This window comes from Daphnia magna, linkage group LG1 (assembly GCF_020631705.1).
Source record: "Daphnia magna isolate NIES linkage group LG1, ASM2063170v1.1, whole genome shotgun sequence".
Taxonomy (NCBI): Eukaryota; Metazoa; Arthropoda; class Branchiopoda; order Diplostraca; family Daphniidae; genus Daphnia; species Daphnia magna.
In genome coordinates, this window is record NC_059182.1 from 14455331 (window position 1) to 14478713 (window position 23383).

Consider the following 23383-nt stretch of genomic DNA (forward strand, 5'->3'; position numbering starts at 1 on the left):
CGAAGGGAATTGGATCTGCTAACACTAAAACCCAAGCTATTGACGAGGCACATGTCTTCGAACTCGACATCACCAAGGTAATGGAAGAGATTGCAGCGTCCGATGTTCTCGATGAATTAGACAACGTGAATGCAAATTTTAACATCAACGTTGAAAGTCAGCTCAATGGGTTGGGGCATTCTAATTCTATTGATTCATCTAGTGACGACGATATCTCCGATATAGACATCCAAAAAACAACGAAGGGAATTGGATTTGCTAACACTAAAACCCAAGCTATTGGGTCATCGAACTCGTCACATGTCTTCGAACTCGACATCACCAAGGTAATGGAAGAGATTGCAGCGTCCGATGTTCTCGATGAATTAGACAACGTGAATGCAAATTTTAACATCAACATTGAAAGTCAGCTCAATGGGTTGGGACATTCTAATTCTATTGATTCATCTAGTGACGACGATATCTCCGAAATAGACATCCAAAAAACAACGAAGGGAATTGGATTTGCTAACACTAAAACCCAAGCTATTGGGTCATCGAACTCGTCACATGTCTTCGAACTCGACATCACCAAGGTAATGGAAGAGATTGCAGCGTCCGATGTTCTCGATGAATTAGACAACGTGAATGCAAATTTTAACATCAACATTGAAAGTCAGCTCAATGGGTTGGGACATTCTAATTCTATTGATTCATCTAGTGACAACGAGATCTCCGAAATAGACATCCAAAAAACAACGAAGGGAATTGGATTTGCTAACACTAAAACCCAAGCTATTGACGAGGCACAAGTCTTTGAACTCGACATCAGCAAAGAGATGAAAGCAATTGCATCTTTAGATCCTACAGATCACTCTGAAAACGTGAACGCCGCTGTAAAAGTTAACATCGAAAAGCAGCTCAATGGTCTTGGACATTCCGATTCGATGAATTCATCTAGTGGAAACCAAATCTCGTATGTAGACATGGAAAAAACAGTGAACGGAATTGGGCTATCCCACGATAACAAAAGTGATAACGACGACGCCCACATCTTCAAACTCGATGTCGACAAGGATATGAGAGGGATAGCAAGTTCAGGTGTTTTTTTGTATCCTCATAATAGTACTACCGAGTTAGATGTGGGGAAAACGGCTATTGGCATAGCCTTTTCCAACAACCAGAATGCAGGTGACGTAAGGAACAAAAAGCAAGAGTTAAACCTTCAAAAGCAAGTGGTGGGGATAGCGTCTGCAAATCGCGAACAGCCCAACAATTTTGACAAAGAGATTACGGGAATTAGTTCTTCCTACACCAATAACGAGAACAGCAACGACGCCAACGACCTTAAACTCGACATCGGGAAGGTAATGGAGGGGGTCGCAGCTTCCAATGTTTTCAATGACTCTCATTACCATATGGAGAGAAAAATGTTGGCGTAGCCTCTTCCAGCACCCGTACCTCAAGTAATGGAAAGACCGTAGAACCGAAGTTATACATTCAGAAGCAAGCGGTGGGTATTGCGGCTGCAAATACGAAACAATCTTCTAGCCACCCAGGCAAAAATCAACATTAACTTGCTTCTATTGATCTAACATACGTGCTTGTACTTCAAGTCTCAAATACAATGATAAAAAAAAGTTTAAAACTTGTTTTGTAATTCCTTAAAATAACTTAGACACTGTAGGCATAGCATAGCTTCATATGATTGAAACAAACAAACAAAAAATACTGACGCTCGATTAAATGATTTACGCATAGATTCGATTCTCCGGTTTATTTACCGTTACTCAAAGTTGCGGGTTGCCATGATGGATTATCAGACAACTAATCATGCACTCAGAAGGAAAACGTAGAAATAATAATGCTAGTGTCAATGTCGAACTAATTGATTCGATTGACAAAGACAAACATTCAGACGTTGACCATAGATTCAATTTGAAATCGGTCTCATCGCAAACCAGCCAAAAACCAAAAAAAAAAACATTCTTCTGTACATTTCGTAAGACCGCAGCCAAAGAAACGAAGGTAAGTAAGAGTTTTATGCAGTGATAAGCACATCGGAATTTAAATTGCGAAATGAAGATAGTAATGTTATCCATCATCTTACACTGCAACGCAAATAAAAAGCAAAAATGTGCTGTAATCCAAAAAATTACATTTCCCCAAATATTGCGTTTAAATGCTCTATGACAGCTGATTGACCGACGAGATGAATGTTAATTAACCGGCCCGTTAACTTTCCACGAAATTATAACGGGAAAAAAGCGTGATAGTAATTCTCAGAAAAAAACTGTCATAGAATTACCTGAATAATATATCTTTGGCAAAAAATCCTGAATTTCACCACACGTTGAATTTCGAACCAGAATTTTATATCTTTAAATTAAAAGACAGATTAGAACACTTATAAACCCTCTTTCCCTCCCTCCTATTTTTCTTGTTTTTTAGGTTACGAAATTAGTCCCGTATACTGGGCTATCTTGCTCTCCACTTTCAGGAAATAACGGGTCAGTGTGTTCGGTATGAAATAACTCGTCAAAATTATCAATGTTGGTTGTGCGGGTTTAACGTGAAAAGTTTAAATATGAATTTTTTTTGTACGATAAAATTTTACAAATAAAAATTTTGACACAAAAAGTTGAGTTTATAGAAATTCGTCTCTATAACAACATGTTGATTTCCAGTCTTTACATTGCGCCACAGCCAACATAGGGGACCTACATAATAATTATCGCTATAGAGCTGCAGGATTTTAAACATTCTATCAACAGAGGGCACTTCAGCCTATTTTTTGGGCATTTAATGAGAGTTCGGTACTGGAACCGACTTCTCGTCACCCTAACACTAACGTATTTAGAGCTGTACTCACTTTCAATGTTTATTTTATTTTCCTCCACTGTTATTCGTGAACAAACTTGTTAACTTTTAAATTCAAAAAGAAAAAAAACTAGACCGCTAAAGAATACATCATTTTTTTGTCAAATTAACTAGCAACAATACGTTCATTCCCGATTCATTTAAAAGTTAACAAGACTCGTGCCTGAGGTGCCACAAGACTTAACGTTCGTAAATCGGATGTCTATGGAGCGAATCCTACAGACGTATTTCCGAGCTTTAGGCTATTGAACGAACACACGAGGAGTGGCATGGGTCGTTTGCTCTGCGCTAGCTATTTAAGATTCTATGGTTACTCTCCACGACAGGTGCATCGTCATACGGATGTGATTCGATGGGCAATGAGCGTAGAAAATGTTTCTGTCCTCGCGACAAATGCCACACCTCACAGCACGCGATTCTGTCGTAGCCTGACTGGGCGAGTGAATTGGTTTTTATAAAGATTCACCAAAAAGACGAAATGGAAAAAAAAAGAAAACAACTTTCACATCCTCCAGCAATTTTGCTATGCCTGACGTTACTCGAAGGTGATGACCATAGAGTAAAACTAGTTAGACGACGTACAGCAACATTTTGAATTTCGTCTACTACGAATAATTGATAAATACAAAACATGACCATTGTGGTGCTGGTTCTTTGTAAAGAGAAAGAAAATTCAAGGAAATAACGATAATTTATTTGTTGAAAAGAAGGGAAGAAAAAAAAAAGATTTTTCAAGTTGCCTAATAAGGAAGGGATGGGAAATTTTAGTCCTTTCGAGTACGCCTTTGTGTGGGTTGCATGTGCAACGCTTAGTGCGGGGGAACCAGTGAAAGTAACTGGTTGAGATATGTTGAGAGAAGGGCTCTGTATGGAGGTGGCCCGTGAAACGGCCCGCGGCGCAACACGCACTCCCCTCCTACAGTTTTTCGTTCTTATATGGCAGGGAACCTAACAGTAGACAGAAAGAGGGAGAAGCTGTGTGTATACTGTGAGTGGAGCTGAGTTCATCCCGCATTCGTTTAACAGTCACGCGTGTTGGCTGAAGCTGGGGAGAGCAGCTGTTAGGTACCTTAGGGCCGTCTTGACTGGTTGCGCCATTGAATGTGAGTTTTTGTTCGATTCCAAGTGCCTGGTGTTGGGTGTGACTGTGGCAATCTAATTGCTTTAAAGTCGTGAGTTAGACAAAGAAGATTCTTTCACGTGCGAAACAAACTCGTGAGGCAGTTATCGAACGACTTGTTTTAGATAGGAGAATAAGATTGCCCTTGGACTGACCTATTCAAGCGTTCCACCGAGAAAGAAAAAAAAAGAAGATGAATTCCACTGGCCAGTCGAACGAAAGGTACTTGACAATAGGATATTGACGGAAATAGAAGCGGTTAACTTTATCCACCCACCCTTCCTCATTTCTATTTTTAGTTATTCTGATTTGCACTTACGGGTTGTAAAAGTTTGCATTTTATGGTGGCCTTGTGATTGGTCGACATAAAAACCTAACGCTGCTACGAAAAGCCCAGTCACGATTTTATATTGCGGATATTAAATTCCAACTGAATTTTGGTTATATTGTAGGAGCGGAAATGAAGAACGATGGAGGGCTGTTTTCGATCAAATATTTGGAGAAATTAAAAATAATCATCCGGCAGACGAATGGACTCTGCGTGTTGTCGATCATTTGACATCGCCCACAAAAGGAGTGGAAGGATCCAACCCTGAAACCGAACCCTTAATGGAAGACCAAGAACTAATCAACTTGGAAGTCGGAGTAACGCTCGGGCAAGCCCAAACCCAAGATATCCCGAGTGAACCGAATGAGGTCAATCATGAATTGTCCTCTGCTCCCCAAGAGGACAACGGTGAAAAAGATATTTTTTATGGTCAAATAGAGAGTGCCGCAACTGTCACATTGTTATCTGCGACACATCTTGTGGACGTGGATAATGCAGAAAAGTGTCTTGATATCAGTCAGCAAGAGAAAGCAGCTGACCCGCTAGATATGGAAAGGGACCAACCGGTTGAACAAGACAACTGTTTGCTATTAGGACAAGAGGACAAGCATTTTGATACGGCCGAGATCCAAGAAAACCAAGTTCAGGCACTAGACGCAGTGCAACTGCACTTGCCCGCTCCAGGCGACGCTGCCAAACAAGGGAGCCAAGGAGAATCAAATGAGTCTTTAGACGAGGCCGCCGAAAAGCAGGAAAAAGTCGAGACCGGGTCGGGCAGTGGCCTCGAGGCACCAAACAGTGAAGTACGTGTTACGCCTGAAAGAGAAAACGAGCCCAGCTCGGCACCCATTCACAATATACAAGAGAACATAGAAGCGATCGCCTTGAATGGAACAATGCAACAAGATCCCATTCAGATTCAAGACATTCCTCCTGATCAGCAGCAAGAAATCGACGACGCGTTGGCAGTTTTCGATGGCATCGGAACGGAGCCCGTGATAGAAGCAAGTGTTCCAGAAGCCCGCATCATCGATACACAAGCCGAACCCGAAGTAAAAAATGCTCAAGACGACTCGAATGCGGATAAACAAGGCGACTCCCAAAACGAAAATAAACCCGTCATAGCCATTGAAAATGGTTGTGAGAACGTTGAAACACTCGACTCGAATGAATCGGTGGAACACGAGCCAGTTCAAATTCAAGAAATTCTTCCAGTGCAGCGAGAAAAAGTAGCAGAGAGCGAAGCTTTCAATATACAAACAGAAACCAAAGATGATGTTTTAGTAATTAATATTAAAGTCGAGGAGACCCACCAAGAAAAGGTCGCAGAGGCGGAAAACATCGTGCAGGTCAAGGTTTTGAATAATGCCGAAATCGAGACATCAATCGTTGAGCCAGTGATGGAAGCTAACGTCGTTAATGTACAGAATGAAGCAATTGACGGACTTTTAGAAAATGGCGTAGTTGAGACTATCAACAAACATGGAAGAGTCAGTACACGAAATGGGTCAACAAAACGAAGCAAATCTTTTAAAGAAAGCGGAAGAACCTATTGAAACTCATTTTGATTCGAATGAATTGCAACAAGTCATCCAGACTAATGGTGAGTCCACTTGCGGAGACGACGACAGACTTGGTAAATGACGCATCGTTAGTGTTTAATGACGAAAAGCTTGTTACCGAAGAAAATCCTCCGAGGCAAATAGAAGAACTGGAGGTTGTACCGGTTCAGGTACTCCCACCTCGCCCACCCCAGCGTTTGGGAGCAAGCTCTCCTCAATTGGCTGTTGGTTCAAATGACAATAGTCAACTCAACGGATCAAGTTCGGAAATGAAAAAATCGCCAGGAAAGTCTCAAGAAAATGAAGGTAGTAGAAAGCCAGAATGGATGCGAAGACCACTAGTGCGAAAAGGTTCAGTAGGACGGTTGTTTGGTCGCATGAAAGTAACGATGCAATCGAAACGCTTCCATCCCGATCGACTTCCAGTCGTTCCACCGCCACAGCCGGAACCACCGAAACGCCCACCGCGCAGGAAGACTTTAGCTAATTTGGATTTGAGCCGGGAACCGGAGCCAATTAGTAGAGATGAGACTGTCTTTCATTCGCCACCACCCGCTACGCCCAAATCGGCCCCAGTTAGCGAATTTGAAAATAAATCGGCGACGCTCCGATCGATCACTTTGGATCGTAAAAAGAAGAATTCAATTGGTCGTTTTCTAGGTCGCGTGTTATCTACCAAGCATCTTAATGCAACAGAGGGAACGGCCGCGGAAGAGTCGCCTTTAATTCAGCAGGAACCTCAAAATCCTGTCCCACAAGATCCCGTTCCGGAACCTCTACCGACCACACCACCACCCGCAACGACGCCAGCGCCATCCGAAAAATCTAAAAAAGGGGCGGTGACGACTGTGAATGATATGGGAACTTTCATCCGTCGTATACTTCGTCCTAAAACGCCAACGACTGATGAAGCCAAAGAAAAACCATCGCCACAAAGACCCCCACCACCTAGTCGTCATCAAACTCCCACTCCAAACGAGCAGGAGAGGTCACCAACTACGAATGTGAAAGTCGGCCTTCAGTTTGACTGTCAGGTATTGTGTTATTGTAAATTCTTTGCCACCACATCGAAAACTAATTTACCGCTTTTTTCAGACCTCAATCAAATTTCACGACGAATGGTATCATGTAATGAACGGAAAATCGGCAAGAGCAATCGCAAAATGTGAAATAATGGTCAACCAGGATGGTAACGGTATCTCCCAAGGAGAAGTTATTGTTCAACTCTATGAGCAACCATCCCAGCATTGCATATCAAATGTAATTTCAAATCAATAAAAACAATGTAGGTTGAGCATAACACTTACCCCACTTCCATTTAGGTGTTGGAGACGTCAGACGAGTGGGATGCTGATGGAATCGCCAAGGTGCTAAACGATTTGCGAGATGTAGTATGTAGCAAATTCTATCCAGAATCCGCATAAAGGCGACACTGCCTGCCATGACGCGAAACCTATTCGGAAAAAATAATAATTAATTTTACGATAATAACTTGTCACCTAAGGAAAAAAAAATTTGCTGCTCGGCTCTTATGGGAAGAAAACATGAAAAAAAAAATGCAATTACATTAACCTCACTGGCCACCTGGAAATTCGTTCGCTGGTATTCATTAATACATTTCACGTTGCTTTTACAACAATAAAATGTGTTGTTTGTTGAATCGTAACAAACAGTGGCGATGAAGTGTAAAACTGTATTCCACAAAAAGAGGGGGAAAAGAGATAGCGAAGGGAAAAAAATTCATTTGAGCCGAAACACGGGGAAAACGTGAAAGCGTAATAAATTCCGCTACGTTCAAACGTAGCGGGAAACAATCGGCTCACGGACACACACACACACATTTTCACAAACACAGTACAGCTCCATGATAACCATCACGGTAAAATCATCGGCACAAAATGGCAGTTCAACCGAACAACTAAACTTTTTTGAAGAGAGAAAAAAAAAGGCTACAAATACCTTATTGCGGATAATCGAGGCGCTACTGCGGCATCAATACGCATGGGACTCGTAGACAACAAAATATAAAAAGAACATGTGAAAAAAAGGGAACGTACCCAACTGATTGTTGCAAGTCGCCTTGCAATATTTAAAGAGCATATTATGAAGGTGGATGAGGGAATAAATCGGGGTTCGATTTGCACTCATAGAAATTCTACTTAATCGACAAACTAAAAGAATCTTCCAAAGTCAACTGTGACTCGAGAAGGTGGTATACTTCACAGGCCTTTGCGATTTCAAAATAACTTCAGTGATGGTGAGCTATGAGTAGGAAATGAGCCGGGGTAAGGTAAACGTTGGATGGCAAACGCGCATCAGCTCTAGGATAAAATTGATGAAAAAATACTGACTGAATGGCGCATATTTGAATATGTAGCACTTTAAATAAAAAAAAAAAAAAAAACGACCACGAGGGAGCGAAGGAGTATGAGAATGAACATGATACAAATCGTTAATGAACTTCTCGGAACCCTACCCCGAACAAACTCCGTGTGGCTGATGGAGTTTGATTTCCATCAATAGTTTAGTTGGGTGCAACTTCTGTGGTAAACGGATAATCTATGATTTTAAAATGAAAAATCGAAAAGATTGGAAATGCCCTCGCCGTCGTCCATCGTGAACATGTAGGCCGACTCGTCAAGAGGAGGTTCCAAGCAGACAAACGGCTCGTTAGCCGTTGGGATTGCCATTGAGGAAATGTCGAGCCCGGCATCGCAACCCGACTGTTGATTTTGGTCCATGGTTTCCAGTAACAAACCTTGATCTTCCTCATCAATGAACTGGGTCATGAATTGACTGGTTTTGTTAGGTCGATGAGATCGACTTCTCATCGTTCCGTTTGTAACCGGGCTAGAAAATCCACTGGATTCTCTTGAAGACGGAGATGACGATGAAGAAGAAGACGATTCGTCTTCGGGGCACAGAAGAACTTCAATTTCACCATGTTCACTTTTCATATAAATTTGGTATCCTTCAGACGGATAAGGTACCTAAAATTGGAAATGAAGATGTTTCTTAAACCAATATTCCACAATAAAATTTTCGGCACTAACTTGTAATTTTGTTTCAGGTGGTGCTCTGACTGCCATCACAGTTTGGTTTCGATACTCTGCAATGGATTTTAGATCACCGTACGTAACATAGGCGTATCGTTTATCTTCACTCAAACTTCGGAGCTGGCCCTCTAAAAGTAATAAAAGTAAAATCTCTGTGACACACATAAGAACATACCTTTATACCAGTGGAAGAAATAAGTTTATCAAGTTGATTTTCCTTAGCTTCCAAGTCGTTCAAATCTTGGTTGAGTCCTCGTTGAGATTCGGCTGAGTCTGCAGGCGAGTCCGAACCTTTCCACTGAATGTTGTTCTTGGATATCTTTTTCAATAGACCAATGCCTTCCAAAACATTTGTGATATCATATATGCGTCTTTTCTGTACAGCAAGTGTCACAGATGCTAGATTCAAGTCTAGAATTCCATTTTCAGCACTTTGTAGAAGACCCAGGAATCGCTTGGTCAATAAGCCTAATGAAGAATCAAATCTGCTTCTATCTACAGCATTGCTTCGATCTGTAAACCATAAAAGTATTACCATTAAATATTGTACAATAGTTTAACTCCTGCTCTGCATACTTCTCTGGGGTGAAGGACTGAATGATAATGTAGGCACAGTAGCAGCAACTGATTTTGTCCTAGCACGTTTAGCTTTTGGGGTTTTGAAACCATCAGAAGTCGTACTACTAGGGAGAGGTGATTGTGTATCAGGAGCCAGCTCCATGTCCAAACGCCTACGAACCTGCCAAACAGATTTGCATACAATAACAATCTGTTTGAGGGTAAACCCAAAAGAGAAACTGATTTAGGTGACATACATCCTTCTTTTGTAAGTGGTGCTGTCGTTCTGCTGCAGCTCCTTGAGGTAGAGTGGGGGTGGTGGTATTGTTTTCCAAAGTACCAATTTTTGGAGCACACATTTTAGATGAATGAGGTGCAGATTGTGGTGTAGATAGTGCTTGCTTCTCTTCCACCTTGATCTTCTTCGTGAGGCTACCTAGACCTGCCCAACAATAACAACACATTACAAACTTCAGGCAAATAAAAGAAATAAATTTATACCTCCAGATAAGTACTGAGTTGTAACAAGTTCAGCAGGACTAAGTTCATTTTCCACAGTTCCAAGAGATGGTCTACCACTCTTGATCTGTGATTTGAGAGGTGTTTTTCTTGGCATTTTAACATCCATTCATTACAGCTTCTTTATCAAATTCAATAAAGGAAGTAAGTCAGTAACAACTTTAGAATATGTACCAGCATTAAGGGTCGTCTTAGATCCATTCAGAAAATTCTGTTAATCGTAATGTGCTCTCGGATAATGGCCGCAAACTTAATTCATACAGCCACCCGGCTGGACGAGCCACGAGGATGGCCACCTCATCGATTCCTCAATTTCAATTTGCAGGGAAAAGTCCAGCAATATAATAATGACTTACTTTTTTTAAAAGTCCAACAGAACTCCCATTCCAGGCTGCTGTTACAACAATGGTTAAAGACAACGCTTAACAGCAGTTAAGAGAAGCCCCCCCCACAAGTCGAGTTTTTCGCCAAAACGGAATTTTTCTGGCCCGACGAACCAGAAGCGGTTTTTTGGGGCGAAGTTTTAGAGTCAATTTAAAAACACTTCAAGAATCAAAATTGATTGACAAAAGCTTCGAATAAAATTAACAATTGTTCAATAGTTGAAGAAAAAAGCGAATAAAACCCAGGAGGGGTAGCAAGAGAGTAGAGATCGAGGGAGTGGAATTCTTTTCTCCCCTCTCCAAAGCAGCCCCGTTTGTGTATATTGTCGGTGATGGAGGCGCCACTAGACTTGGGGGAATCAGCTGCCTTAGCCTCAAGGCAGGTTTGAAAATGTTTGCCTGTGTCACCTTTTGGCGGGAAAAGTTTTACAATGAATATCAACGAGTATTATATCTGTGACCAGAAAAGTATATCCACAACAATTATTCGTGTATGACTGAAACCCAATATCAAAAACAGTGGGCCTATTTTGAAGAATCGACTTCTTATCAATTAATACAGAAAGGCGCCAAACTGAATTCTCCCGCCTTTGTGACGTCACACTTAAACCGGTGGGAATGCTTTGGCTTTGTATTTGTAGAAAATTTTTACACCGTTTGACTGACAAGTGTTTTTTTAACGATGTATTTTCATTGCTAGATTGTTCGAAATTCATTCATTTTATATTTTTTTTTTCCTTTTTCTTCCTTTTTTAAGCTCACCGCCTCCTCTCACGCGTTTCGCTACCATAGTACAATGTAAACATCCCAGGTGGCACTCGTGTCTGTTTTGATATCGTTATCCTTTAAAAAAAACGGCGGTTAAATACGAATCCCCTATTTCATTGGATAACAAAAAAAAACGATTCTCGTGCAACAACAGAAGATTTTCAGCTATAGTAAACTAAAATGCTAATGTGCTAATGCTAATGTCAATCACAAAACACTGAAACACTTTTCTAGCTTTTTTAAAATTAGACGAAAAAACTGTAGCGACTGAAACATTTCCAAATCCAGGCAGAAGTAGAAATGAAATTTACGAAAAAAAAAAAAACAAATAAACATATGCTCACAAAAATAATAAGACAATAAATAAACCAAGCTAACCTTGGTTTCTTCATTTTTCCTATTTCAATAACCAAGTTTCTACAGTCCGTAAACATTATTCTACGGATGACTAATCATGATGATAAAAAGCTTTTCTACGCATTCCATAAAAGTGTTTAGGCATTCTTTCTTGGTAAGAAGATGCCCAAAAGATGTTTCAATATCCTGGAACAAATGTAATTTAATTGAAAAGAGAGAAATAAAGACAGGGCTTATTTTAAAACACCATATTGTTAATACTTCATTATGTTAGTATACATAAAGGTACATTTTTTTTCCCCCACTAAAGCTATAGATCTGATTAAATAATAATGGCCACATATCCTATTTTCTATACGTGCGTTTGTTTCGCAACGTCGATCTCCCTTAATTGAATTGTGAACGCGAACTAGCCATCACGAGAACATAAAAATAACCCCAGCACAATTTCTGGTCTGTAATTCAGTATTTGTCACTCACTATGACGATCGGGCATTGTGAACCGTGAAAAGGTCGGGAAGGATTATCAGATTTAGCAACCATTATTTATTGGCCAGCAGAAACCCTAGCGCTCTGGGACGGAATTCAGTTTTACAATCCTTCTTAGCAATAGAAACAGAAAGCGAATGATGGACTGAGGGGGAAAAGAGGTAGCAAAATGAACAGACGGCCAGAACCAAATTGACGTCTTTCTGCACGACATGTTGCCGTGTGTAAATGCGGTACAACACCAACAGCAAATAAGATCGAAAGGCCAGAGGGTGCCGATTGGTCGGCACAAATTCAATCTGGTCCAAGGGAGACGGAAATGGAGGAAATGAGTAACTAATGAAGATCTCGCCCCACTCGGGCCGCCATGACGTACGTGGGTAATAAGGTTCAAGAGATTCGAACTTGGTATGTAGTATTTTGGACTGAAACAAGCAGAATGGAGTGCATTCCAAGTGTGCAACATCACCCAATCGATTAAGAGACGAACAGGTCTCTGCAGGAATAACCACGCATGGTCAATCTTTTGACTGGAAATAAACAAGTCTGGCTGTCACTGGAGTTACTGCTGTATGTAGTCACGCACGTCGGCAGTAGGAAAAAATAAAATAAAGGAAGGATAACTCATAATCAATCAAGTGATCATTATATGTTTGGACCTCGCATACGATGCAAGTAGAGTCTTTCTGATTATTGGGAATGATTACCTAGCGTTGCGGTATGGTTTGATTAAAGCCAAATATCTGAGGCATCAACCCACGCATTGAGAAAAGGCCATGTTGTTCTAAATTAGGATTTTTTAGATTTAAGATGAAATCCATTGAGCCTTTTTGGAATAGCAAACACCAAACATTCGCCTTCCTTAGCAAAACAAACCTCAGATGGGTTCTGAGATTCCACGACACGATGCCAATGTGAACGTAGATTATCTCTGCTGCGGGGCTAGATGGAAACGACAACATCCGCAAGTATAGCAAAATCGTTAATGAAACATTCACTTCCCACTAAGGTGACTTATAATGCATTCTGAACGAAAAGGTTGCTCTATTTTTCTTTTCTTTTTTACAGGTTTAGCTTCGTTTTCAATTTTCTAGAAAGCCTAAACAAAGCAGCCGTTGCCCGAAATTTGTGACAAAGTATACCATCCCATTCTAATACATGATTCAAGTGCGGTACGACTAGAAGCCACTGCGGAAATACACAAAAAACAACAGGATCAGGACAACAAGAGAATCCTCTAAGAGGCTGACATGCACGTTGCGTAATCGAGTTTCCGCGGGCATCACCAATCATGCTTACTATTGACGCGTTGCAATAAACAAGCAAATAATAATATGGTTAATTATCCACCTAAAGGTTCCTCAATTCTTTTGTCAGATTCGTCCAATTTTGTTTATTAGAACCCGTAAATGATAATTGTGATCTAGGTTACACTGAGCATCGTTGCACGGGGTATTGGATAAAGTCAGTTAGTCACTCAAACCTCCCTAATAACCTCAAGCCTAATTAACCCTCCGTGATATTTGATAGGCGGTTGTGTATAGACGATACGCACGATGCGGAAAGCCTTGTCTACTAGGGTATGTTTACGTGATGTGACGTCACGCGGGATGACATTTGTTGATATCGGAAAAAAAAAATGGTTGTGCCGACAAAAACATAATTCTTGTTCAAAACAATTATAAGTTACCGAATCTGATATTGAAGGTTTTTTTTTGAGACATCACATTATCACTCGTGTAACTTGCAAGTTGGTGTTAATGAGCAAAGAAGGAAAAACATGCCGTTGTTAACGGCTTAGACTTTCTGACGCATTCCCCTAAGAAACTCTAGTGGATAAAATATAACACTCTACACTCATCTGCAGTCCTATAGGGTTACATGCATTGGGATTAGTCGAAAAGTTAAACAAGTTTTTTGGCACACATTTTTCGGTTCATGACCTCGTTCGTAATATAAGAGTATCGGTTTTAAAAATGTACCGTAATACTTCAAGATCGAAAAAGAGCATACCACAGAATCTCTTTTGGCGGGGTAGCTATTGCTGGGACCGGGACGTGAACATGGGCGGAAGGCGAGCGAGGAGGAGCATCAGAGCTCAAAGGAGAAAAGAAAAAGCGAGTGGGCAGAGAGAGTGGCGAGTAGCTTTAAAGGTTGCGGTTAGATACGCTGTTGAGCTCAATCTCGTTCAGCGCGGCATCCAGACAACAACAGGTGACACCAGTATAGACAACAAGTCTCGCGAATTTTCGTTCCTTCGCAACAAAGCGCCGCTTCATTTTTTTCAAAATTGCGAGTGTGATCTCATCTTAAGCGTCTCTAATTTGCACAACGGTGCAATGTGCAGCGGGTGTTGATTTTCCTCATAATATCACGCAATCCCATACATATCGCAGTACTGAATATCGCCAGACAAGCAAAATTATTTCAAGGTATGTTAGTTTGCATGAAAATTCACTACGTATATTGACTATTCGGGCGTGTGGGAAACTTAGAGCGCTCCGTGACTTCCGACAAATAGAATTGCATTAACTGTTTACACAGCCCACTGTTTACCTGACTACTATGGGTCTCCCCTTTGTTTTTAAAAAATTGCTTTTCCCTTTCAAGCATTAAATGAATTTTTGTGTTAAGTTCACCTTAGCGACTCGATCGACGATGACATTGGGATCACTGACCACGGAAAGGCTGGTTAATCGAATAGAAATTCGTAAAGTTAAGGTTGTTGCTATAGAAATACATCGAACTACGTGATCCATCACGCCCTACAGTCAGTTTGGAGACGATGGCGCGCGGGATCGGACAACATAGAATAAATAGCGGCAGCCACCAATATACTCTGTAGGACAGAATTAAAATGTAGGCCGGAGTTGACGCTAAAAATAAATAAGGCCTACGTGCGTTTCAAACGGAAATGTCCGAAGCTTTTTGATTGATGTTGATACTTTTTATTATCTGTCCCACTAGAAATTGATGTAATCTTTAAAAAGAAAATCGATTTCAAGGGTTATCACGCGAGCCCTTCAGGGTTAGTGTCTTACGTAACCTTTTAAAGGACGACTAGGAAAATTTGGAATTCACCAACGTAGTCAGCTCCGAATAGCTTTTTTCTTTTTTACCTCGGATGTTTGTTGAGATCGGCGCCCCGCTAAAAAATCAAGGCTGGCAAGTAAGAAAAGAAGAAAGCTTCCTACTAAATTTTTTTAATGAATCCTATTGAAAAGGATAATGGTCAGCGCCAATCAATATCCGCGAATTAAGAATGATCTATTATCAATTAAATTTCAGATTCTATCCTTTCCATTCAGTTACTTCTCTCAATTACTTCTGGCTTAGGTTGGGAGATTTCCTCGGGGAGTTGTGCTTTTTCACTTCTTCTCTATGTAATCCCATTTAAAGCTGAAATGTGATTACCTTTACCTGCCCTATTGTACGCTTTTTACCTTCCCTCTTGTCTGATGAAGACAGCCACCCTTGTCTGCTCAATAATGTCGTGAAGATGACAGATTAACTTCCAGCACAAACGCTGGAAGTCGTAACTCACGACAGGTGTGCCGGACGTGAGGACAGTCCATCCCTTCTCCATCTATACAATGACATCTATCACTTGCCCTATTCGTTTTTCTCGTTTGACAACCACAAGCAGAAACAGCACTATGCAGATCCGCAACTGGCCATCGTACCATCCGTTACTAGTCCTTGTGACCTTTATGGCCGCTGTCACAGTAGCTTCACGATTACACGGCCAGCTGCCCGATGACCCATGGAACCTACGTCCCAACCAGTTGGTGCCCCTCAACCCTGATGACTTCAGCCCAGTTCAATCTATACAGGTAAAGCAAAATTGACATTGTGGGGGGGAGGGGAAATGGAGCGCTTGAGTTTCTTTACTGTTGGAGTCGAATTGGCTCTGAATATCGGATTCTAACGGTGACGACAAATCGTAGAGTTGAGTAAATAGTAATCGGAACGCCTGCACAGCTGTTGTGGTGACATGTTTCGTCACAAATGCGTACCGTGCGGAAGCCCAGATCAGCTAAAGGGCCGTATACTTTTAGCGGCATCTGAGTGCCCAGCTCTAATTTTTTTTTGCCCCGTCTATACCTTTAGTCTGGTGTGGAAAAAAAAAATCAACTGGTCAGAAAAAGAGACTCATCAGGGCCGAAAGAGAAAATAGGATAGGCGACACCCCCAAAGACAGAGAGAAGGAGACGGAAACACAAAACCTCAGGTCCCTCTAGAATAGTGCGTCATATCAGTTGGCATCCGCTTGGGTATGTCAGCAACAGTGTAATAGAAAGACGACCGAGGCTACCCGCCATATGTGATACCCTAATAGTCATATTAAGGCCGTGGACATTCGACATTCCTTTTGTCCTTTTTTTATGGATAGAAAACGAATATGGATTGTCATTTGGAGTTGACCATCGGGCCATATAAATCTTTGGCTGAATAGACAAAGAGTGGCGAGTCTAACACAAAGACCTGTTATACACTACAGACGCCCACCTTGACGGATGAGAGAATGCATCAGTCAAACGCCAACGCGCAAAGGGTAGTGCGGGGGGACCCAAGAGCTCTATAACGTTCGCTCGTTTCCGTCTGCCGTTGTACATGAGCATTTTCTTTGGTTACACGCAGGTCATGCTCACTGAAGTGTACAATCCATTTATAGGCCTACCCTGATCAAATTATCTACTATCCACAGACCATGTTCTCAGAGGGCAATCTTTCTATGATAAAGCCAAAAGGAAATTAAGAAAATTCACTTAACTTTAACTTTTGAGGAATGTTGGCTGACGAGGCGTAAAACTACCGTAGTGAAATGGCGCTCGTAGGCTCGATGCTGTAGTCTCCATCCGCCAACCGTGATGAGGGGAATCCAAATGTGGAAGACGAAGTGAACCAGCTCCGATATGAAAAGCAACAAAAGTGTTAAAATTTAATCGAATGCTAAACGAAGGCAAATTAAATCGGTTATAAAAACATGTTTTACCTTTTTCTCAAATGAAGGATCAAATGGGGATGATGGTGGACACTTTTAAAGTACCCAAGCGAACTCTGTCTCTGTTTACACGCTGGAAGACTTTAGAGCAACTTAGACGGAATCATCTTCACCATTCGCTTCCATTGGCTTCAACCAATTTCGATCCACTGATGCCGCGACAACAAAAGAAGATTGCAATGGCATCCAACGAACCCAAAGAAGAAATGATGTCTCTACCGGGTATGTCGAGTGAGATGAGTCTGTCTTCTCGCGCTATCCAAAGGTCATTGCGCCCGCCTGGTCAGCCCCTCCGATGGGGCTGAAAAGACTTGGAAGCTGAACGGATGTTTAACAGGAAAATGCCAGACCCGGCAAAAAAAATTTCACGTTTTTCTTTCGCTATTTAATTGTCATTTCGCACCAGTTTTCTCCTTTTTTTTAGTTCTCGTTTTACTCACTCAATGTGTGCGTTAAAAAACTCGTTTTTTCTTTGTTTCATTAGCGTATATACAATAATAATAATATAATTGATGTGTGTGTGTAATCACCTCATATCTCTTGTTTAACTGTACGCGGCATACCTCGAACAAAGAAACATATTCAATACAGACAAAAAAATTTGGTTAAGAGTCACAGAGAAACAAGCAACGATATCGCAAATGCTACGTGCTCATTTATTTTAACCAAATCTAAATTTTCAAAGCGGATTTTGAATGGCACGCGATACGTAACCGTATCGATGGATATGAATTTATAAGGACAAGGGAAAAAAAAACAAACAACCAAACAAAAAAAGAAAAATGGGAATAACTATAGCACTTGAACCATTTCATATATAGATACGATAGTTCGTAATCTCTTACGGTGGAATGGTGTTATTATTATTGTTATTATTACTATTACTTATCAGAGCTCAACGAATCCTTCCGACCTGTTGGATTGGCTGCAGGTGAACCTGATGAAGATGCCGTGCTAGTGGCAACCGGAAGGCCGTCCTTCTTAGCTGTAGCTTCCTTAATGGAAGAGAGGGTTTTCTGTAGCCAGCTGTTACGTGATTGAGACTGCATCTCCATCGAAATGGTTGACAACTGGTGGGTAAGATCTTGATTGCGACATTCAGCTTCGACCAACGCCAACTTTGTTTGAGCCAATTCTAATTCGAGTAGCCGAACCTTTTGCAACATGCCAACGTTACACAAACACAAAAGATGACACAATGATCTAAATGTTTTCACCTGGTTTTCAAACTGGGACTGGGCAGATGCGGGGGAACGAGGTTTCGATTCACAGACTAGGTTTCCTGTTTCTTGCAGATCTGGGCTGGATTGTTCCGACCTGATGAGGCTAACCACGTCATCTAAAAGACTGGAATAGTTGGGGCTATCAGAGAGACTGGCTTGCAGTCTCTCAAACACTTCTTTTGCTCGAGATTGCTCGCCTTCTAGTCGTCGCGTAAGTTTGGAACAGATCTGTTTGTAGTCAGCAATAATAGACTGACTTCGTCGACCTTCTTCTTCAGCTCGTTGCACTTCTCGCTGCAACATCTCCTTCACCTGATTTTGTTACAAGTAAATGTAAAAACAGGGGCAGCTTCTCGATACTATGAGAATTTTAAACAACCTTCACAGCTTCATTTTGAATTTGATTACGATCCTCTTCAATTTCTTTATGAAGACGTCTCAACGTTTGCAGTTCTTTAAAGTAATTGTCAGCCTTCTCCTCAGCTGCATCCAGCTCTGAACGTAGCCCGATTTTGCTAGTGATCAATTCTTGAGCCAAGTCATCACTTTCACGTTCGAGCCTCAAATTTGCCTCATGCAAATGCTTGTTTTCACGTTCAAGGCGTACGACCGGGTCTTCTCGAGCCTGCTCTTGTTCCTAGAAATCGCGATAGCCCGTAAACAACAGCTTTATCTACCCTACTTCAAAAAGCTTCCATTCTAGCTAATGTACCTTAATGGCCATAAAATCTTTCTCATATTTCTTCAGCTTTCTTAGCTTGAACGAAGACGTTAACTTCATCAGCTGGCGAGCAGCCATTTCGTTGCGATAACGTTTAGGCAGCTGGACGCGAAAGTACTTTAGTATGCCTTCAAAGTTGAGTGAAAGGAGATCCTTTTTAGCCATGGACAGCAAGCCGAGTGCAACCTAATAAAAACAAATTCATTCATTCTTTCATTCATCGATCCATTCACACCAAACTGCCGAAACGTGCTGACGAACACAGTCACGGTGGCATGTCTTCAGTGTTTATAAACAAAGTGGAAGAAACGTTTTCTTTTTCTTTTCCTACTACAAATATAGACATTCAAAACTTACTTGAAATATGGTGTCCATGCCTTGGTAGAGGAAGACGTCTAGAATATGAAAGACGAGAAAGAGCGGGAATTTGGCGGTGAAGAGCGTAAGGAACCACTGCGATGCATACATGTGATTCTCGATACAGTTTTCCACCAGATGATTCCACAAATCGGGCAGATACTCTTCAATAAGGCGGTCAAGTTGATACAAACGAAGATGTAATGTCTCAAAGCCGTCCTGAAACGAATGAAAATACAGTTAATCATTTCCCCACTCCCGATAAGACAAACTCAGACAACGGCCCTGCTGTCGCTTTTCTGACACTGAGAAAAGCAAGAAAAGTTTATTGCTATTTGGCTAGGCTAGACTGAGACTATGCCGTCATCGTAAAACATTCAAGCGCTGGTATGGGGTTAGGCCTAGCAGGCGCCACATTGTAAATAGGCTGCCGATACTGACGAACGCCAGGCAACGATAAATCGTGTCAAGATCGAGATGACAGTCATTGGCTACCTATCATAGGCTTTCTATGTCTTTACTTCTACATTCTACTTTAATAGTGAACATTTTGAGAAAAAAAAAAAAAAACAAAAAAAAATTGCATAAGGAAATAGGACTCGCATAATGTGACGACGTGACGGAAGTCAGCTGGCTTACCTTGAAGAGATCACGCAGTCCATAGTGAAACATGACTCTGACCATCACGCTGAAGGCCTGCTCCTCTATAGTGGTAATACAGCGGTACACTTAGTGTGGATTTTTACTTAAAATAAAACACATTTGAAGTTGAATTACCTGGCATGTGCAGTAGCAGAGATGCAGCCAAGAAACTCAAACCCTGTAAATAGCGAAGAGAGATGAGTGCAGGCCGAAATCGGTAATATATTAAGCTGAATCACTTGACAGTAGCCGACTTCTTGGTCGTAAACTGCGTACGCGCGAGATATTTTAGCCAGCGCTTCCTGGCCGAGACCGCCAGAATCCTTGAAAAAGTCATGCGCTGGGAAAGTACGATGGATGTCTCGCATGATGACGGGATCAGCACTGCACTCTTTCGTGATTAACACGCGATAAGCATCCATGACGCTGGTATCAGAAGAACAATCAGCCAACCGGAGCCAGACTTCACCCCGCAATGCTTCTGGTATGCCACGTCTAACTAAATGCTTTAACTGCTTGGGCTGGTTATCGCCTGGTTGAGTTCCCCACAAATGCAATACTTCCGCCCATGAAGCCAATTCCACTTCACTGCAGTCCTTGGAAACTTCACCTGCATTTAGGAATGTGACAATATTAGAAACTACATGAGTATATCAGACATTCCCACGTATGCACTACCTGATCCACTTAATAGAGGTTCGTCATTATCAGATGAAAGTTCATCTTCCTTCAGGGTATCATTCACAACCGGTGTAGGAGAGTTAAGAGAACCAAAAGTGCTGCTAGTTAACGTACTCAATGTTGAGCTTAAGTTCAATGAGAGTGCCATACCCATTCCCTGTTAAATGATGTAAGCAATAAAATGAATAGAGAATTGAACATCACGTCTGTTGTTTACGTACCAGCCCCTTACTCGGTCGCTCTATCTCGCCTTCATTGCAAATTTCTACCACTCTATATGTGGGGTCGTAGCTGGAAGAATTCGGAGGAAGGTCACGAATTTCGGCAACATGTACGGCGAATTGTAAAGTCATATGCTTTTGACTGTAGTACCAAAAGCGTTCGTTGTGTCCAAACACCTTTACACGTGTTTCAATAACGAAACGTACCGGCTCACTGATACCCTATGACAAAATATCAAATCCATAGAAAATTATGACATTTAGAGATTTGGACAAACAAAAACGTCATTACTCTAATCACGAGATCCACAGCAATCGTCATATACACGGAATTTATTTCCTTGGAACTTTCACGATTAAGAAGCCCAAAGACTGGCTCATTCGGATCCCAATGACCGGAGATTACATAAGCCGACTTCCGTACGTCCTGAGAGTTGCTGGGAGTGTTGGAAGTACCCATAGACACCATTTCTAACAGGTGCATATCACTATGTTTGACATGCCGTCCCGGACTTACTAATAACCCAAAGCAACGTTCTATGGGTAATTCTAAGCTGTCATTTATCTGAACAACTGTTATGACGATTTTCTTTTCGATGCCTGCGCGTATTTTGAAAAAATTACGATCCTTGGGAACAGCGCTGTAGTTTCCCTTTGTGTCTTCCTCTTTAATTTCGAAAGTCAATTCAAACGTCAAACGATGATTGGTCAGTTCTGTGGGTGAGGTGGCGGTCGATGATTCTGTTGACATGGAGGCAGGGGGTTCGGGTTTACGAAAAGCGTGCTTGAAACTGCACATGACTTTCGGAATGGCTTCGGCGATTTCGCAACGGAATACGTGACACTGGAATATTGCTGTTTCGTCTGAATCTCCTCTAGGACAGGTGAATGCAAAACAATTGGAATCCAACGTTCCTGACGGGCCGAGTGAAAGAAAGATTATACGATGGATTGGATGGCGTGCCATTTCTGTGTTGCTTTCTGCTTCGTAAAGCCTGGAAGATAAAGTAACTGATGAAAAATGACAAACTATGAATGAGCCATAATAAGAGGAACTCACACAACAGATCCATCACAGTTATTGGGAATTGAAAGAGCAATCGGAATTGGTTGGCCACTTGATTGCCTCATTATGGCCATGTTTCTTGCTATTTCATTCTCACTTCTCGGAGCATTTACCTATATGAGTCGACAAACAGAAAAGCATGTAAAGCTCAAGGACTTCAGATAAGTATGAACATGACATCTTACTGTTGCCGCTCCTAAGTAAGCAATCCTATTGAACAGAGTATAATTCTGAGCACTCTTGTCAATTTGCGCTGGTTTCAATAGAAATAAAACAAAAGCATGCTTGATTACAGAAATATTTAGACCAAAAAATAATTCTTAATACCACTGGTTTCTGTTTCTTCATTGAGTACTTCATCAAGTGTGTCTTTTAGTTCAGCCAAACTCCCATTATTGCTAATTTCCATTTCTGGAGATGTTTTAAGCATACCTTCACTTCCTACAACTCCGTTAACTGATGTTTCGTCGTTCAATTTAACCACGGAAGCATTTTTCTGTCCTAGATCTTCAAACTCCTCACTGGTGGCAATTGAATCACTAGATTGCTCTCTGGTAGTGATTTCTTCCATGATTCTTCAGAAAAGAATGACCAAGCAAAAACTAGAGTGAATACGAAGGAAAGAATACCAGGGTACCTATACTAACGAAATAGTAGAGTACCGGATTAGGGAAGCCGAATTGGAACTGTAAACATCTCAATTCGTCTTTAACGTCCACGGAAACAGCTGACAAATGTCAAATTGCCGACTCCCACCCTTCGAGGAGCTACGGTTCGGCAACCTAAAAACGCTTCGCGTCTTCACGAAGTTGGGCGCTGTACTATGAATGTTGATACCCAAATAGAAATATCCAGGGAATAAAAGCTTTAATCCATTCCTGAAAATTCTGTATCGAAAGATCCTGTGTATTATGCTGCTGTAATTAAAAGGGAAAGTTAATGGGGCGTATATGGGCGATTTATCGATGCTTTTTTACTCCGTTGCCATTGGATGTGAGACGTGGGTTGCGGTGCGAGGTGAAAGCCCTTAAAACGACCTTTTTTTTTCTGTTGTGTCGAATCGTCCAAGGGCCCTTGTAACAATATGTTATAACGCTTTAGCCGCTCGTCTAATTTGCAACGCACGCCAACTGCATTTAGCGCTGAGTCTGCTAAAATAGACTGCCGCTAGTCTAATCAAAGAGTGTAGAAAAATGTTCTGTTGACGGACATATAAACAAACAAAATTGTGTTCTCTTGGCTTCGAGAACGTAAAATAAGTGTGAGCTGTATGGCCACCCAGAAAGGGTTTTCGGTCTTCGTGTACCAAGTCACCAAACCAACTAGCAACTATTGACCCAGATATTAGACCGGGTGACAGCTTTTATGTCATTCGTGATTAAGCAACAACCAATCTTGCAGTTTCCATTCTCTCTAAAAAAAAACGTCTCCCCTGTTGAACATGGAATAAAACCACGTAACAGTCTAG

At 41.4% G+C, this 23383-nt stretch overlaps 5 protein-coding genes across 10 annotated transcripts; 3 read left to right on the plus strand and 2 right to left on the minus strand.

Annotated features, from left to right (window-relative positions):
- The first annotated feature begins 3825 nt into the window (after positions 1 to 3825).
- Positions 3826 to 7513, plus strand: LOC116936590. The gene is made up of 4 exons (XM_032943785.2): positions 3826 to 4201; positions 4432 to 6903; positions 6965 to 7129; positions 7192 to 7513. The coding sequence occupies exons 1-2, from the start codon at positions 4173 to 4175 to the stop codon at positions 5861 to 5863; spliced, it is 1461 nt and encodes a 486-aa protein (XP_032799676.2). The 5' UTR covers positions 3826 to 4172; the 3' UTR covers positions 5864 to 6903; positions 6965 to 7129; positions 7192 to 7513.
- Positions 5908 to 7293, plus strand: LOC123475440 (serine/arginine repetitive matrix protein 1-like). The gene is made up of 3 exons (XM_045178097.1): positions 5908 to 6903; positions 6965 to 7129; positions 7192 to 7293. The coding sequence occupies exons 1-3, from the start codon at positions 5908 to 5910 to the stop codon at positions 7291 to 7293; spliced, it is 1263 nt and encodes a 420-aa protein (XP_045034032.1).
- A 35-nt stretch (positions 7514 to 7548) lies between the features above and the next one.
- Positions 7549 to 17134, minus strand: LOC116932986 (transcription factor E2F1). 3 transcript variants are annotated; one of them, XM_045168466.1, is made up of 8 exons: positions 16996 to 17134; positions 16774 to 16908; positions 9985 to 10123; positions 9741 to 9925; positions 9502 to 9664; positions 9109 to 9438; positions 8923 to 9053; positions 7549 to 8859 (listed from the first exon to the last, which is right to left on the minus strand). In XM_045168466.1, exons 3-8 carry the CDS (start codon positions 10109 to 10111, stop codon positions 8437 to 8439), a joined length of 1359 nt encoding a protein of 452 aa, XP_045024401.1. In that variant the 5' UTR covers positions 10112 to 10123; positions 16774 to 16908; positions 16996 to 17134; the 3' UTR covers positions 7549 to 8436. The 3 variants fall into 3 exon arrangements, with proteins under 3 accessions (XP_045024401.1, XP_032796791.1, XP_032796782.1); XM_032940900.2 differs by lacking the exons at positions 16774 to 16908; positions 16996 to 17134 and adding an exon at positions 10359 to 14117 and having other exon boundaries at positions 9985 to 10120; XM_032940891.2 differs by lacking the exons at positions 16774 to 16908; positions 16996 to 17134 and adding an exon at positions 10359 to 14117.
- Positions 14188 to 17608, plus strand: LOC116932999. 2 transcript variants are annotated; one of them, XM_032940910.2, is made up of 3 exons: positions 14188 to 14431; positions 15643 to 15832; positions 17013 to 17608. In XM_032940910.2, exons 2-3 carry the CDS (start codon positions 15656 to 15658, stop codon positions 17307 to 17309), a joined length of 474 nt encoding a protein of 157 aa, XP_032796801.1. In that variant the 5' UTR covers positions 14188 to 14431; positions 15643 to 15655; the 3' UTR covers positions 17310 to 17608. The 2 variants fall into 2 exon arrangements, with proteins under 2 accessions (XP_032796801.1, XP_032796798.1); XM_032940907.2 differs by having other exon boundaries at positions 14189 to 14431; positions 15646 to 15832.
- A 31-nt stretch (positions 17609 to 17639) lies between these two features.
- LOC116932978 (rab GTPase-activating protein 1-like) lies at positions 17640 to 22727 on the minus strand. 3 transcript variants are annotated; one of them, XM_045174675.1, is made up of 15 exons: positions 22578 to 22727; positions 22243 to 22490; positions 22101 to 22168; positions 21910 to 22028; positions 21142 to 21844; positions 20850 to 21071; positions 20626 to 20785; positions 20187 to 20557; positions 20083 to 20125; positions 19945 to 20009; positions 19306 to 19524; positions 18940 to 19134; positions 18607 to 18864; positions 18222 to 18539; positions 17640 to 18158 (listed from the first exon to the last, which is right to left on the minus strand). In XM_045174675.1, exons 2-15 carry the CDS (start codon positions 22484 to 22486, stop codon positions 17886 to 17888), a joined length of 3258 nt encoding a protein of 1085 aa, XP_045030610.1. In that variant the 5' UTR covers positions 22487 to 22490; positions 22578 to 22727; the 3' UTR covers positions 17640 to 17885. The 3 variants fall into 3 exon arrangements, with proteins under 3 accessions (XP_045030610.1, XP_045031206.1, XP_045030871.1); XM_045175271.1 differs by having other exon boundaries at positions 22563 to 22656; XM_045174936.1 differs by having other exon boundaries at positions 22553 to 22649.
- Positions 22728 to 23383: the final 656 nt, after the last annotated feature.

Bases quoted from the DNA above. Each gene is read 5' to 3' on its own strand.
- LOC116936590 (XM_032943785.2), top strand. From the start codon at position 4,173: ATGAATTCCACTGGCCAGTCGAACGAAAG. The intron at 4,202-4,431 runs GTACTTGACAAT...GTTATATTGTAG, and splicing joins ACTGGCCAGTCGAACGAAAG to GAGCGGAAATGAAGAACGAT.
- LOC123475440 (XM_045178097.1), top strand. From the start codon at position 5,908: ATGGTGAGTCCACTTGCGGAGACGACGACAGACTTGGTAAATGACGCA. The intron at 6,904-6,964 runs GTATTGTGTTAT...CGCTTTTTTCAG, and splicing joins GCCTTCAGTTTGACTGTCAG to ACCTCAATCAAATTTCACGA. The intron at 7,130-7,191 runs GTAATTTCAAAT...ACTTCCATTTAG, and splicing joins CCCAGCATTGCATATCAAAT to GTGTTGGAGACGTCAGACGA.
- LOC116932986 (XM_045168466.1), bottom strand. From the start codon at position 10,111: ATGGATGTTAAAATGCCAAGAAAAACACCTCTCAAATCACAGATCAAG. The intron at 9,054-9,108 runs GTATAAAGGTAT...TATTACTTTTAG, and splicing joins TAAACTTATTTCTTCCACTG to AGGGCCAGCTCCGAAGTTTG. The intron at 8,860-8,922 runs GTTAGTGCCGAA...TTCCAATTTTAG, and splicing joins CACCTGAAACAAAATTACAA to GTACCTTATCCGTCTGAAGG.
- LOC116932978 (XM_045174675.1), bottom strand. From the start codon at position 22,486: ATGGAAGAAATCACTACCAGAGAGCAATCTAGTGATTCAATTGCCACC. The intron at 20,786-20,849 runs GTACGTAAACAA...ATCATTTAACAG, and splicing joins AGCGACCGAGTAAGGGGCTG to GGAATGGGTATGGCACTCTC. The intron at 20,558-20,625 runs GTAGTGCATACG...TCCTAAATGCAG, and splicing joins ACCTCTATTAAGTGGATCAG to GTGAAGTTTCCAAGGACTGC.
- LOC116932999 (XM_032940910.2), top strand. From the start codon at position 15,656: ATGCAGATCCGCAACTGGCCATCGTACCATCCGTTACTAGTCCTTGTG. The intron at 15,833-17,012 runs GTAAAGCAAAAT...TCTCAAATGAAG, and splicing joins GCCCAGTTCAATCTATACAG to GATCAAATGGGGATGATGGT.